At 39.0% G+C, this 13,628-nt stretch overlaps 1 protein-coding gene across 1 annotated transcript in view; it reads left to right on the forward strand.

Annotated features, from left to right (window-relative positions):
* Nucleotides 1–13,628, forward strand: part of RP1 (RP1 axonemal microtubule associated) — a 233,926-nt gene that overhangs the window by 109,773 nt on the left and 110,525 nt on the right. Inside the window, 3 exon segments of the mRNA XM_042461410.1 lie at nt 6,541–6,695; nt 8,415–8,493; nt 11,030–11,111. Of these exon segments, the coding sequence (XP_042317344.1) occupies nt 6,541–6,695; nt 8,415–8,493; nt 11,030–11,111 (316 nt within the window).

The raw sequence follows: 13,628 nt of genomic DNA on the forward strand, positions 1-13,628 counted from the left end.
TTTAAACATAATGGTGTTTTTCCTCTTATTTTTGCTCCTTATTTCGCTCTAGCTATTCCCAACTAGCCATAGGTCTATTTTTAAATCTAATGTTTGAAATCTCTCTTTCATATTTCTCTGTATCTTGTATTGATCGTTTCCATCTTCTTGCTTTTGTTATTTCATGATACTGTTCACTGCAGGATGTTGACACTGAAATATTAATTCTCCTGATACATGAGTCCAGAATGCTACCTTTTGTCAACAGTGATCTTACTGGTTCAAGGCTTAATACTACTCTGTCTGTATACCACCAATTTTTTTTCTTCTCCCTGCCACGTTTCATATTTTTATGGTTCCTGCTACTTCTCCTCCTCGTAGTCATTGTCTCTTTTTCTCTCTTCTCCCCCTCCCCCATTTCTTTTGATCTTTCATTTCTGTTCAGATATCCAGTCTTTTAAATCAATGTTACTGTTTTGACTCTGTGCTTATAATCCTTACACAATGCAGCTCATACAGAGAGAAGTGAAACACTTCATGTTTTCTAGCTCTCAAACACTGTTGTTCTGTAATTCATATTGAGACAAAAAATAACCACCTATAAGGGCAAACATACAACTACAAATGTGCAATATTTGGTTTGCCTGGTGAATTTAACTCTCATGCATGCAATTAGGATATATTCACCGCCCCCTCCCCCCGTCATGTTTTACATAATACATTGCTGAACATTTTAATGTTACATTCTGTGATATTGAAGTTTACCACACCGGGGATAAAACGTTCCCCAGTGCGTTCTAACGTGCATGAGCAGGGCTATGCATGGAGCATGATGGGAACCCGATGGAGCCCAGAACACTAGTTTACCGCACAAGAAACACCTCCACCACCACCGCTGAGTGTTCCCATCGGGTTCCCATCAGGTTCCAGAGGGTGCCATTGGACACCATTTCTGGGAACTGTTTCAAAACAGTTCCCAGAAATGGCACCCTCTGGAACCCGATGGGAACGCTCGGCGGCAGCAGTGGTGTTCCCTGTGCGGTAAACTAGTGTTCTGGGCCCCATCGGGTTCCCATCATGCTCCGTGTGTGGCCCCGCTTGTGCACGTTAGAATGCATCGGGGAACATTTTATTCCTGGTGCGGTAAACTTCATTGTCTCCTACATAGTTTTAAACAATGCCCTCATATTTCAAACATTTCCCACATAACATTGCTGGGACAAAACTGTCCAGAGAAATCAGTTGCTTGTAACCAAGCAACAGTCAGTTGATCGCAGTCCCAGTTGAGGTGTTTGAGTGTTGGACTAGGATTCTGGGAGACCAGGGTTCAACTCCTGTCCAGCCACAATAACCCATTGGATGATCTGGGGCAAGTCACACTCTCTCAGACTTGCAGGAAGGTAAGGGAAACCTCCTCTACACCATGAGTCAGAGTTGACATGAAGAACACAACAGTTAGACTAATACACACACACACACACACACACACACACACTTTTTTGAACTATAGTACAGAGAAATAAAAGCGGCATATTCTGACTGTTAGTAGGTTGGCCCTATTCATGGAAAATAAAAATATATTCAGGAGAAATGAAATGCATATGCTCAGGAAATATCCATCAATAAAAGCACACTAAATTTTATCTGATTTAATTTTGTTATCTCTCTGTCTTGGATATTTTTATTCAGGTTTTTGGATGGAATACACTTGCTTCTTCAGATAAGAGGCATTTAAATAACCTGGAATTCTCAATAAGCTCAAAAAACACATCACAATCCACATAATAGAAAAAATCTATTATGTGAGGGTTAAATTTTATTGTGAAAAAGAAAAGAAAAAAGCACCATTCCTATCACCTAAGCTCACTGGTCCAGAATTATTTGACCTCTGACCTTTGCTATATTGAATTCCCTCCCTAATAGTTTGATTCTTTCTGAAGTTTCGATGACATCATGAAATCAGTTTAGGAGACTTAACAGCCACAGTCTATTTTTAGAATATTAGTGCAACTGGAATTATAGCTAAGATGTTTTTGTGGGTTTTTTGGGCTTTGTGGCCATGTTCCAGAAAAATTTCTTCCTGACGTTTTGTCAGCATCTGTGGCTGGCATCTTCAGAGAATGCTTTGCCTGGAAAAAGCATTCTCTGAAGATGCCAGCCACAGATGCTGGCAAAACATCAGGAAGAAACTTTTCTGGAACATGGCCACAAAGCCCGAAAAACCCACAAAAACTATGGATGTCGGCCATGAAAGCCTTCAACTTTATATATCAAAGATAGTTAAAAAGCTGCTATTTTTCATGGACCTAGGCAAACAGATTTTAAAGGGCTTATTTTTATGTTCCCAACAAAACATTTGGCTCTAAAGCAGGGATGAGGAATCTTTTTGTGCACAAGTGCCCAAGGGCCAAAGCAAGAAAATGGACAGTTTCACCCTACACATTTTCTAGTGTTTCATCTTGCATTAAGTATGTTTTCTGAATTCTTCCATAAGAATTCTTCCACACACAATCCATTCATCTATCAATACACACTCTAACACTTATTCATAGGCATCCACACTAGACACACACGAGTGTATACACAGAATTTTTATTTTCAGACTTTTCTTGATCTTTCATTCGCAGTGCGTCACATGCTCTCCTGTGTCCCCCCTTTCTTTCTCATACACATGCACACACTCACTCACATATCCCACAGACACTTTGTGCAGTATTTAAGTTTTCAAAAAGGCACTTTAAAGGCAATGGGTGCTTCCAGGTTAGTCTTAAGAAATGTGAATTGTTGAGAAACATCTCCTTAGAATTTGCTAGGGTTTGTTTGTTGTTGTCCTCACCTGTGTTCACTCATTCCATACTTTTTTCAAGTGTTTGTAACCATTTATTGATCTGTCACTACAACTCTAGTTAGTTTGATGAGATCTTCCTATGATATGACCCATGCCAGCTGCCTTGAAGTTGTAACAAGGCATGGAACGTTATAGCAGCAATATCAAGAATATTTTTCATCACACAAGAAACACTGAATCAAGGGTGGGAAGAAGGGCAAATGTTCCCAGCTCAATGTCTGAGGAGGAAGGTGGCTGTGGCAGATATTCCCCAGTACCCAACTGGAGTGAAGACTTTGCACTCAGTCTGGCCAAATTTGTCAGCCAATGGGAATCAAGCAGAGGTTTGAACCCCATTAGCCAACACTCACTGATGAGGTTCTGCACCAACATCTGTGAAGGAGGACCTGGAAGGTAGCAAGATGGTGGTTGCTAAACTGTACTCCCAATCCAGAGTGCAATGGTGTCCACATTGTTGAGTTGTACAGCACCATTCTTTTTTATACTGAAAAGGGATGCTCACACCCTGTAAAAGTTAAGACAGCCACTTTTCCAGGTTTTTGTCCCACAGCTGCTTTAGGATCAGGAGAAAAGGGAACCTTTTTCAAAACCAGAAACGACACCCAACCACACGTAGTTTTAAAAAAAGAGAAAGAAAGAAAAAGCCACCAAACTTTCATGCAGATGATGAAGTGGAGTTACACTGGAGAATCAGAAACTATTTATAATGGTAATTACCAGAGGAGACTCCAGGACAATATCACAGAATTTGGGATTATATTGCAGGATTATTCTGCTGGCATGACCTGCTGATATGTAGGTACATATGTTAATTGTTGGTTTGTTTTAAAAGGCCTCCAACAGGCAGGCCTCCAGCAGCAGGAGAGGAAATTCAGTTTCACTATCACCCTACCACTAGTGCTACACAGACTTTAGCTTAATATATTTTAAGGGCTTCAGCATCCTTTAAAAATCATGAAACATTCGCAGCCTGATCTTATTCATCCTAGCAATAAATGTTATTTTAGAAGTCTTCGTCTGGAGGCCTAAATAAAAAAAAAAGACATGCATTTTATTTTATTTTTTGCATCAAGCTAGCAGCCATTTCAATTATAACAAATATATACCTGCAGACATAACCAACCTAAAAAAGTACTAATGTTTCAGTTTGGAGGACCACAATCATCTTAAGGCCTGGACAGACAGGCCAAAATAAAGCTGCTTTGGATCAGTTTGGAGATATGCTGTTTAAATGATGTATGTGTCTAAGAGTCCGGAAACCATGCCAAAGCTATGTTCCAGTCCTAAGGACTGGAACACGGCTTTGATGCAGCTTCTGGCTTCTTAAGATGCGTGTGTCATTCAAATAGCATACATCAAAAGTGACCCGAAGCAGCTTTATTTTGACCTGTCTTTTCGGGCCCTATGTTGTGATTCTAGTCACACTAGGGATCCATGAGAAGCAGTGCTGTTGAGCCTCCTGACAGCCTTTAAGATGACATTTCAGTTGCCTTCCAGTCAAGTGGCCTCTTCCAGTGCAAAACAAAAACAAAAACAAAACCCTTACATTTTATTCCATACTGCTGAACCAAGCAGAACTTCCCCTATACCCTGGGAATAGCAGCATTAAAAGCTGTTGTTTCTTCTGTGTTTGGAGCCACTACATCAAACTAAAAAGCAGAGCATGAAAATGAAGTCCTTTTTCCTTTTTAAATTATTATTTATTATTATTTTATTCATTTATATCCCTGCTTTCTCATAATAATGAGACCTAAGGCACCTAACATTTCTTTGATATTTTGACAAAGGTTATGATAGTTCTATTTCTGCATGCTTATGCAAGGTTATTTAAAACCCACTCATTTTTAACAGGAGTATTTCACTCCTATGTTTTCCAAAAGGTAACATCAGAAACTAGGTTTCACTGTTAGGATAACCTTACAGTAGTTAGCTCTGTTTCTTGTTTTGCTTTTCATTTCTTTTCCACAATCATGGATGCATGCAAATGAGTCTCTACATGCCATTTAACAAGTGAGCTTCTGCATGCCAAAATTATATCTTCAGACTTTTGATTTATTCTGAAAATTTCATTTTCATTTATTATTTCCCATTTGATGGAGGATATGGAAATTCTGTTTCATTGCAGTTTGATGCTAATATAATGTCACTGAATGCAAGGTACACTGACCTCAAACTGCTGCAGAAGAGCAGAAAATCAGGCCTCAAAGGATGATTGCAATAGCTTTCATATTACTATGTATTACTTTTGCATTATGAAAAAAATGTAAGCATTTAAAACCATTATAGTGCCCCCCCTCCTTCTGTACTGATAAATAATGGTTTTGCAGTTTTACAAGTAGCAGCACATGGAAGCAATGGAGAAAAAAGTCAGAGACACATGACCCAGCCCTCTGAGCAATTAAACTGGAATAGGGGCTCATTATCACACCCTCCCCATACCCCACCCGCAAAAAAAAGGAAAGTAGCTTTCCTCAACCTTGCCAGGTGAAAGTGCACCCTATGAAGTGAATTGTATTCACACTTTCCAAACATGTCCGGTGAATTTATGAGCTTTGAGTTCTTTAGAAAGCACGAGTGGACTTCCTCCATGTAATGCTGAACCCAGCATGATCTTGTCCATTTCTTAAAGTAAGCAACAATCTGGGGTATTGCCACTTTTGTTTGTTTGATTGTCCACAGGAGTGGGCAACTGAGTGGGGTGGTGGGGAGCCAGGTTTTACCTAGTCATTGCCTTAGTGACTGTCTTTTAACAGTGAACATATTCCCCATGAATCTCATCTGGGCCCTTCTCTGGCTGTTTTCCATTGAATAGTAAGAAACAACAACAGCAATTATTCCAGAAGGGGCTTCTCTTGCTAAGTAGATTAAGTTTTATCTGAGGACTTGTTTTTCCTCCTTTATGCCTGTCTCTCTTGCATTTTGTTTCATATTGTCCTTGTGTCATAAAATTGTTCATTATACAGTAAACCAATTTAAGCAGTGCATGTGCATGCGAAAAGAATAGGGCAAAAAAAAGTGTACGAAGAGCAAATAATAATAATAATAATAATAATAATAATAATAATAATAATAATTAACCTTTATTTATAAAGCGCTGTAAATTTACACAGCACTGTACATACAATCTTTTTAATTAGACCAGGGGTAGGCAACCTTTTTGAGCCGGGGGCTGGGTTGCTGTCCCTCAGACAACTGGGGGGCCGAAGTAAAAAAATAAATAAGTAAATAATTTTTTTAAAAAATGAAATAAATAAATAAACCGGGACAAATGTAGGACAAAATTTTCAAATGGAGGGCACTTTATTTAAAAAATGGAGGACATGTGAAAAAATTTGCTGATTTTTAAAAAAATGTTAATATAAATGCATATTTCTGAGGCTTCTATAGACAATTGCCCCCCTTGCCCGCCGCTTGCCCCCCCTTGCCCGCCTCCTCCTGATAGGCCAAAGGCCCCACGCCCTCACGTGAGAGGTCAAAGGCTCTGGCGGCAATCGGCGGCAGGACCGGGCGGGGGCTGGTCCCAAGGCCTTGCTGGGCCACATCCGGGCCGCAGGTTGCCTACCCCTGAATTAGACGGTTCCCTAAAATCATATGTGCAAAATTCTAGTTTACCCTAGCCATCAGATGCAAATTTTGGGGCAGCTCTGCATTCTTAGACTCTTAAATGCATGGAAATGCAACTACATCAATAATACATTTTGTTTTCATTTCAGTGGTACTTTATGATATTGCTGTATACACTGGGTCAAACCCTGGTGCAGAAACTAATTCTAATGTATATATCACTGTCTTCGGAAACAGAGGGGATTCTGGGAAACGAAAACTTCGCACATCAAGATTTAATAAAGTCAAATTTCAGCGTGGTCAGGTAAAAAAAAAGCCAGCAATAATTATATAACAGCTCTTTAGCATTTAATTACAGTAGCAAAGAAATTTCTTGAATGTATTCAAATTACCTTAACTCATACTCAAGTGGTATGTCATGTTTTCAGCTGACTGCAACAAAAGTATCTGGTGGGTTTATCAGCTACTCCATGTATTATTTTCAATCTCTTTTGAAGAGATTGCAGTAGCAATAGGATGTGGATAAATATTTCTAATCTATGATTTTAATATAAGGGTTAGGCACTATTTCCTGTGCCCATTACATTACATTACAGTTCTGTTTCATAAAATTGCTGGAGAAGTTGTCTAAAACTTTGAGGTTTGGTGTCAAGAGCAGGTCAGATGACATCCAATTCTTATTTAACCATTCCATTAAGATACAGGAAAGCTATTGAAGGTCTAATTTAGTGTCTGTGACTGATAATGTATGACACAGGCATAATTCAATCTTAAGCTTTTTTTTTCAAGCCAGAAAAAAGGATTGTTGAGAAGAGAGCCTAAAGGGATGGTCAAGATTCCAATCCCTCCTACTGAGTAGATTGAGACCAAACCACTTTTGTACTTTGAATTTAACTTACAGCCACTGAAAAAAGCTGATAACAAGAGGGGGAAATGGGAGGAGGAGAAAGAAACAGGGACATTTTAAAAGCTGCTGAAAAAAATAGGATAGCATATTAATTGATGTCTGTCAAATCAGGACAGTTAGATGAGGAACTTGAGTACTAAACATTGTGCAAAATCTATTCTTTGTTCACACCATAGTGTTAAACCATCCATTTTTTTTACATTCTAATATGTTTTTTAATTTAAAAAACACAGTATATTAAATCAGTGGTATTCCAACGTTTTACCTTTGGGACCCCCTTTACATCTACACGTGGATGTCACCCCACCTCCCATTAGACATAGAAGATTTTCATACCTGGCTGAATTGCTGGGAAAAAGTTGCTCAAATGAGCCTTAAAGGTGGAGGAAGCTCACATGTGTTGAAGTCCGGCACGCTTCCTCAGTCGTCATGCAGTCATCGCTCCCTCTTTCATCCCTGAATTGTCTCAAGGGAAGCAGATTTCCTATGAATGCAAACTTTGCGTTAATAGGAAATCCACTCCCCTGGAACGATTCAGGGACACTGAAAGAGAGCTACGATTGCATGATGATTGAGGAAGCGTGCCTGGCTTCCACACACGCGCACTTCCTCCACCTTTGAGGGATGTTTGAGCGATGTTTTCCCAGCAATTCAGCCAGATATGAAAATCTTCATTGTGTATGAATAAAAATATTTTGTTAGTGCTTGTATTTGCATTCACACATACATGTATATTTACAGTTTAACATTTTATAAGGAGATAACATTGTTTAAATTAGAAACATTTTATTTAAGCAAATTCAGTATTTTTCTCAATGCTTGTGTAAATTTTATCCCCCTCCAAAAAAAAAAAGTTTGGGAGGAGGATGGGGGATCAGGGCCTCCATATCTCATGCCCCACTTGAGCAACTCTCACCATATCCCCAGAAGTACCACCCCACTGTGTGAGAACCGCTGAATTAAATTATAAAATTGGCTTCATTTAGCACAATTACTGAAGTAGAGTGTACGTTTTATAATAAAGCCCATCTTTCATGGGGCTATAACTTCCATATGTCCTCCAGAGAGCATTCATTTCCTCCCATTCATGTGACTCACGTGTTTATGTTTCTACAGACTGACATGTTCTACATGACTGCTGTATCACTTGGGGTTCTGAATAAAGTTCTCATTAGCCATGATGGATCTGGTCCAGGTACAGCTGATTTCTTAGTGACAGATCAGTTTCAAAATCTGTTTTAAAGTAAACCTCAATTTTCTTCATTTTTTTAAAGACCAGAAAATGTTTTGATGCCCAGGGCATGTTTTCTACTCATCTCAGGCAATATCATATATCTTTATAGTTACATTGCATGGAACAATGTCCAACCTGCCTCTATGCCTTCTCTCCCACCCCCAATCCTTTTCTGTGTTCCTGATGCTATTTATTTTAAATGTCTGGTTTGCAATTTAGGTAGAGGCAAGTTTGGAACTTATCTTCCCCAAGCCTCCCAGTTAAAATAGTAGTGTTTTGACTCCTGCATACCTCTCCAAATAAGGTACATGGAAAACACCACCAGGGAACCTACTTGGCTGTGGCTCCTAGTATAGTTATGCTGTATGCTTAAAATAATAAGCTGCCTCTTGAAACATGATAGAAGCCTTGCTCAACCAGATGAGTTGGACTTCAATTTCAATCCAGGTTAGGAAACACCGTACTATAGTGGGAGTTTTGTGATAAGGATGTAAATTTATGCTTATTTCAGTCTCTGTGCAAGTATGAAGAATTTCAAAAGTTTACACCTCACTTACTGAGATGAGAAGAGTTTTAAACACATCTTTGCATTTCAGGATTTTTCTGTTTTGCAAAATCATTTGCACAAAAGCTCTCAGTATAAGAGATACTGTGCAAAACATAAAGGTGAAAAGATTGCACAAAAAGCATCTCCCTCACCCCTCAGCAAACAAAGTCTCTTAATGCTTGGAGACACCCTTTCTAGCTAAAGATGGGACAATCTGAAAGTACACATCCATAGTATGCGATTTGCAAGTGCTAAACACGAGATGTGTTTCATATGACTAGTATTTCTGATATAAATTGGACCATTTTTTTAATTATGAAAAGGTAACACATCCCTTATAAAATAAAGTCCAAACTGATGAAGGAAATAACAAAAAAAGATAATGCTCTCATAAATAATGAGGTTTATTCAGGGCATATATGGTTATTGGGCATATTTTGGGGCCAGGATATGTGAAAGACCACCTTTTCCCATACGAGCCTTCCTGAAATCGAGATCCACAACAAAGGTTCCACCACCCCATGGGTTAGACTGGTAGATACATGTGACACAACTTTCTCTGCACTAAAAAGCACTCTCCCAAAGGAGGTCAGGCTGGTTCTATTCCTTCTGCGTTTGTGGCAGGCAGCTAAGATTGTCTTGTTTCATTTGTCCTTTAGTCATTAAAATAAAAAAGAACAGACTCTTCTTGTTCTTTTAAATGTCTGTGGTTTTAAAACTATTTCTCAAGTTGAGTTTTTTAAATGTTTTCAATTATGTATTTAACATTTTTAATATTTTTATCTCCTGGGTTAAAAGGCAGTAGACAAAACCCATAGATAGATAGATAGATAGATAGATATGATAGACAGACAGACATACAGACAAACAGTTGCAATTGTAGAGAAACTATAGAATGCCACATTTTATTTCTTGAATTAAGATAACATCTTTTGTGATGGGAAGAGTAAGGGATTATATAAGTGGAATTTTACCTTATTTAAATTATTATTATTAATAACCTTTATTTATGAAGCACTGTAAATTTACACAGCACTGTACATACAATCTTTTTAGTTAGATGGTTCCCTGCCCTCGGGCTTACAATCTATATATATATATATATACACACACACACACACACACACACACACACACACAATCCCCACTGCCTGGAACATTTATGTTTGATGAAATCTCCCTTCAGTGCCAAAGGCTTTTTTTGGTATAATAATTTGTATGCAGTGAATAATAATATTTATTAATAAGAATTATGGTATAAAAATGTTCATAGAATGACTGCTGGGTAGTTTTTGTTATCATGGTCTATTTGTTGCTCTGTTGACCATTTCTTTGGAAAAGGTCTAGATGACCATTACAACAATGAGTGTTATGTTAGGGGAAATGTTCACCCTTCTGGTTAGTTTTTAAAAAATATATCGTATTCAAATATGATAGGAATGATGAAATTGTTGTGTTGTTTATCTGTGTGGATGTAACTGAGGAAGAAACAGAAGAATTTCCTTGTGCAAAGACATCTAGATCAAATAAATATCCACAGAACTTTTATTGCACTAAAAATATTTTGGAAAATATTTGGAAATCCAGAAACAGAGTGATGAATCATACTGACCTAACTGTCCTTATGTGCACTTACTTGCTGTAAAATTCAAACTTCTTTTCCCAAAGGCTAAACATCTGAATCATTTAACCATATGTTTTGAGGTCCCAAAAACAGGGGTCAAATGAAAGCTCCTTAGATGTTCATAGATTTTGCTAAAGCTGTCCCAGATAAAATGTCTTGTGACTTAATGGTTTCAAGGTTTTGAGGAAAAGCCAAGTGTTAAGAGGAGTGTGTTAATTATTTTATCCTGATTTACTGAGTTAGATGAGACTGTGTGTGTTTTTTTCAGCCAAACCATCAGCTTTCCTTCTACCTAGAAACATATACTTTTTGTCTTTGAATTACAGGCAGTGGGTGGTTCCTTGAAAAGATTATAATTTCATATGAAGATGAAGGTGGAGTGGAAAAAGTTGTGTTTCCCTGCAATAGGTATGCAATTAGTGAATGCAGGTGATTTCCAAAGTATATCATAGCAAACTACAGGATGTGATCAACAGAAAGGCAGAGCATTAAGAGTACTGTATTCCAGAGGTTGTAATTGAACCCCTACCCAGATTGCCCTGCAGTTCCAGCCCATGAACACCTATCACTCCCCTTATTTTTTCACTATTAATATCCCTCCCTGGATCTGGTACTCAGGCCTTCAAATGACCACTCTACTGGTCAGGTATCTGGGTTGGTTGTTGGATTCAGTGGGATGAAATGTGACACATTTTCCTTTTTAATTATCATACTAAAACATCCAGACAAATGGAGAAAATAAGAATGGTAAAGATTTAAAATAAATATCTAAAACATTATACTGTTTCCACACAGTACACAGTAGCACCTCAGTTTCAAACAAAGTAACACTTCTCCCTGACCTCTCCCCACATTCTCAGCTCCCCAAATCATATTCATATCTCCTAAGAGTCCGGAAGCCACTCCAAAGCTGCGTTCCAGTTCTTAGGATGCATGCATCATTTAAACAGCATACCTTCAAAGTGACCTGAAGCAGCTTTATTTTGGCCTGTCTATATTGGGCCTCTAACTGGCTTTAGGGCCTAACCCTATGGGTAGGATAGCACAAGCCAAGCCTATGCAATCCTGCTCCGGGTTCTGACCTGGGTCAGTTCCCAAGTCAGTGCAATTACTTTCACCCACCATGCCATGGACCTGCTACCACTGTGTACACTATACCTGCTCCCACTGTTGCATCTTCACAGAAGAGCCCTGTTGCAAGCTGTAAGGATGGAAATAGGGCATCTGGCTACATCCACATGGCCAAGTGCCCCCATCCAATATCATAGGCTGCAATGGGAGACTTCTGAGAAGACATGATGGTGGAGGCAGGTATAGGGCATGTGGGGCCTACATCTGCTTTGGACCAGAATTGGTCTGGAACCACTGAACTGGCATCTGGACAGGCTGATCCTAGCATGGGCTAATGATCTGTGTCATCTGTACAAAATGGATTTGAAGCTGTATTTTGTACAGGTACAGGCCAGGGGGAGCACAGACCTTTTGGTCTGTGCATACAGACTGGACCTATCTCTGTTTGTGACTGGCTCTGGCTCTCAGTTTAACACCCAAGCCATCGTACTATATCATAGCCCCTATCTCTGACTCTATCTGGCTCTACTCTTCTTGCTTCATGCACCCCTATCTGGATGGCTGGTTCCAAATTTGGGTATTAGGAAACTATTGTTCACTATCCACAGAACTCCATTTTAACTTCTATACTACATAAACTCTCCCAAGTGAGGTAACCCACTAAGCTCCACTTTGCTCATCACATCCAGCTTGGTCAGGCAAGGTTGCATTCCTTACTCCATTTGTTCAAATTATATGCTGAAAATATCATAAGAAAAGTAGAGCTAAATCAGAAGTAGGAGGAATGAAGATAAGAGGAAGGAATATCAACAACCTAAGGTACATGGATATTACCATAATAATGGCAGAAGACATCACAGACATGGAAAGGTTACTAAGGAAGGTTAAAGAGGAAAGTGCAAAGGAGAGATTAATGCTGAACATAAAGAAAACAAAAATCACGACCACAGAAGAGATACATAAATTCAATCTTGACAATGAGGAAATTGAAATAGTTAAAGAATTCTTATACCTAGGATCACATACAGATCGGGGTGGTGACTGCAGTCAAGAAATAAGAAGGAGATTAGAAATGAGCATGGCAGCTATGAAAAAAATAGAGGGGATTCTGCAGAATAAAGCTATATAATTGAGTTCAAAAGTTAAAATCATCCATTGTATTCTCCATCATCATAGATGGATGCAATAGTTGGATAGTCAAGGAAGCAGACATAAAGAAAATGAATGCATTTGGGATGTGGTGCTGGAGAAGAGTGCTTAAGGTACAATGGTCAGCCAGAAAGAAAAACAGATGAGTCTTGGAACAAATCAAGCCAGGGATCTCCTTGGAAGCCAAGATGATTAAATTAAGGCTGATGTACTTTGGCCATATAAAGATAAGGAACCGATTAGTGGAAAAGACACTAATGCTAGGAAAGGTAGAGGGGAGAAAAAGGAGAGGAAGACCACATGCCAGATGGATGGATTCAATCATGGGAATTCAGGCATGAGCTTGCAGGGACTAAGTAGAGAAATGGAGGATAGGGGTTCTTGGAGGTCTCATCCACAGGGTCATCATGAGTCGAAGTTGACTCAAGGGCAGATAACAACAACAATGGATTGGATGGGGGCTTAACTTCCAATTGTTGAGTCTTCATGCAAAAGACAGGGGTGCAGTTTGTGATATTTTTCTGACTGGGAATGTATTTCTAAAACTTTTGTGAGTGTATATTGTACTAACCCTAAATGATTAGGTTGCAGTCTTGGGGGGGCTGAAAGATTTAGCTTTAACAATGTCTGGAGACTGAGGCGGTTTACAGACCGCCAAATAGTACGTCATCAATACGTACTAGGGTTAGGAAGGGGCGGTGCTTC

This window comes from Sceloporus undulatus, chromosome 4 (genome assembly GCF_019175285.1).
Source record: "Sceloporus undulatus isolate JIND9_A2432 ecotype Alabama chromosome 4, SceUnd_v1.1, whole genome shotgun sequence".
Lineage (NCBI taxonomy): Eukaryota > Metazoa > Chordata > Lepidosauria > Squamata > Phrynosomatidae > Sceloporus > Sceloporus undulatus.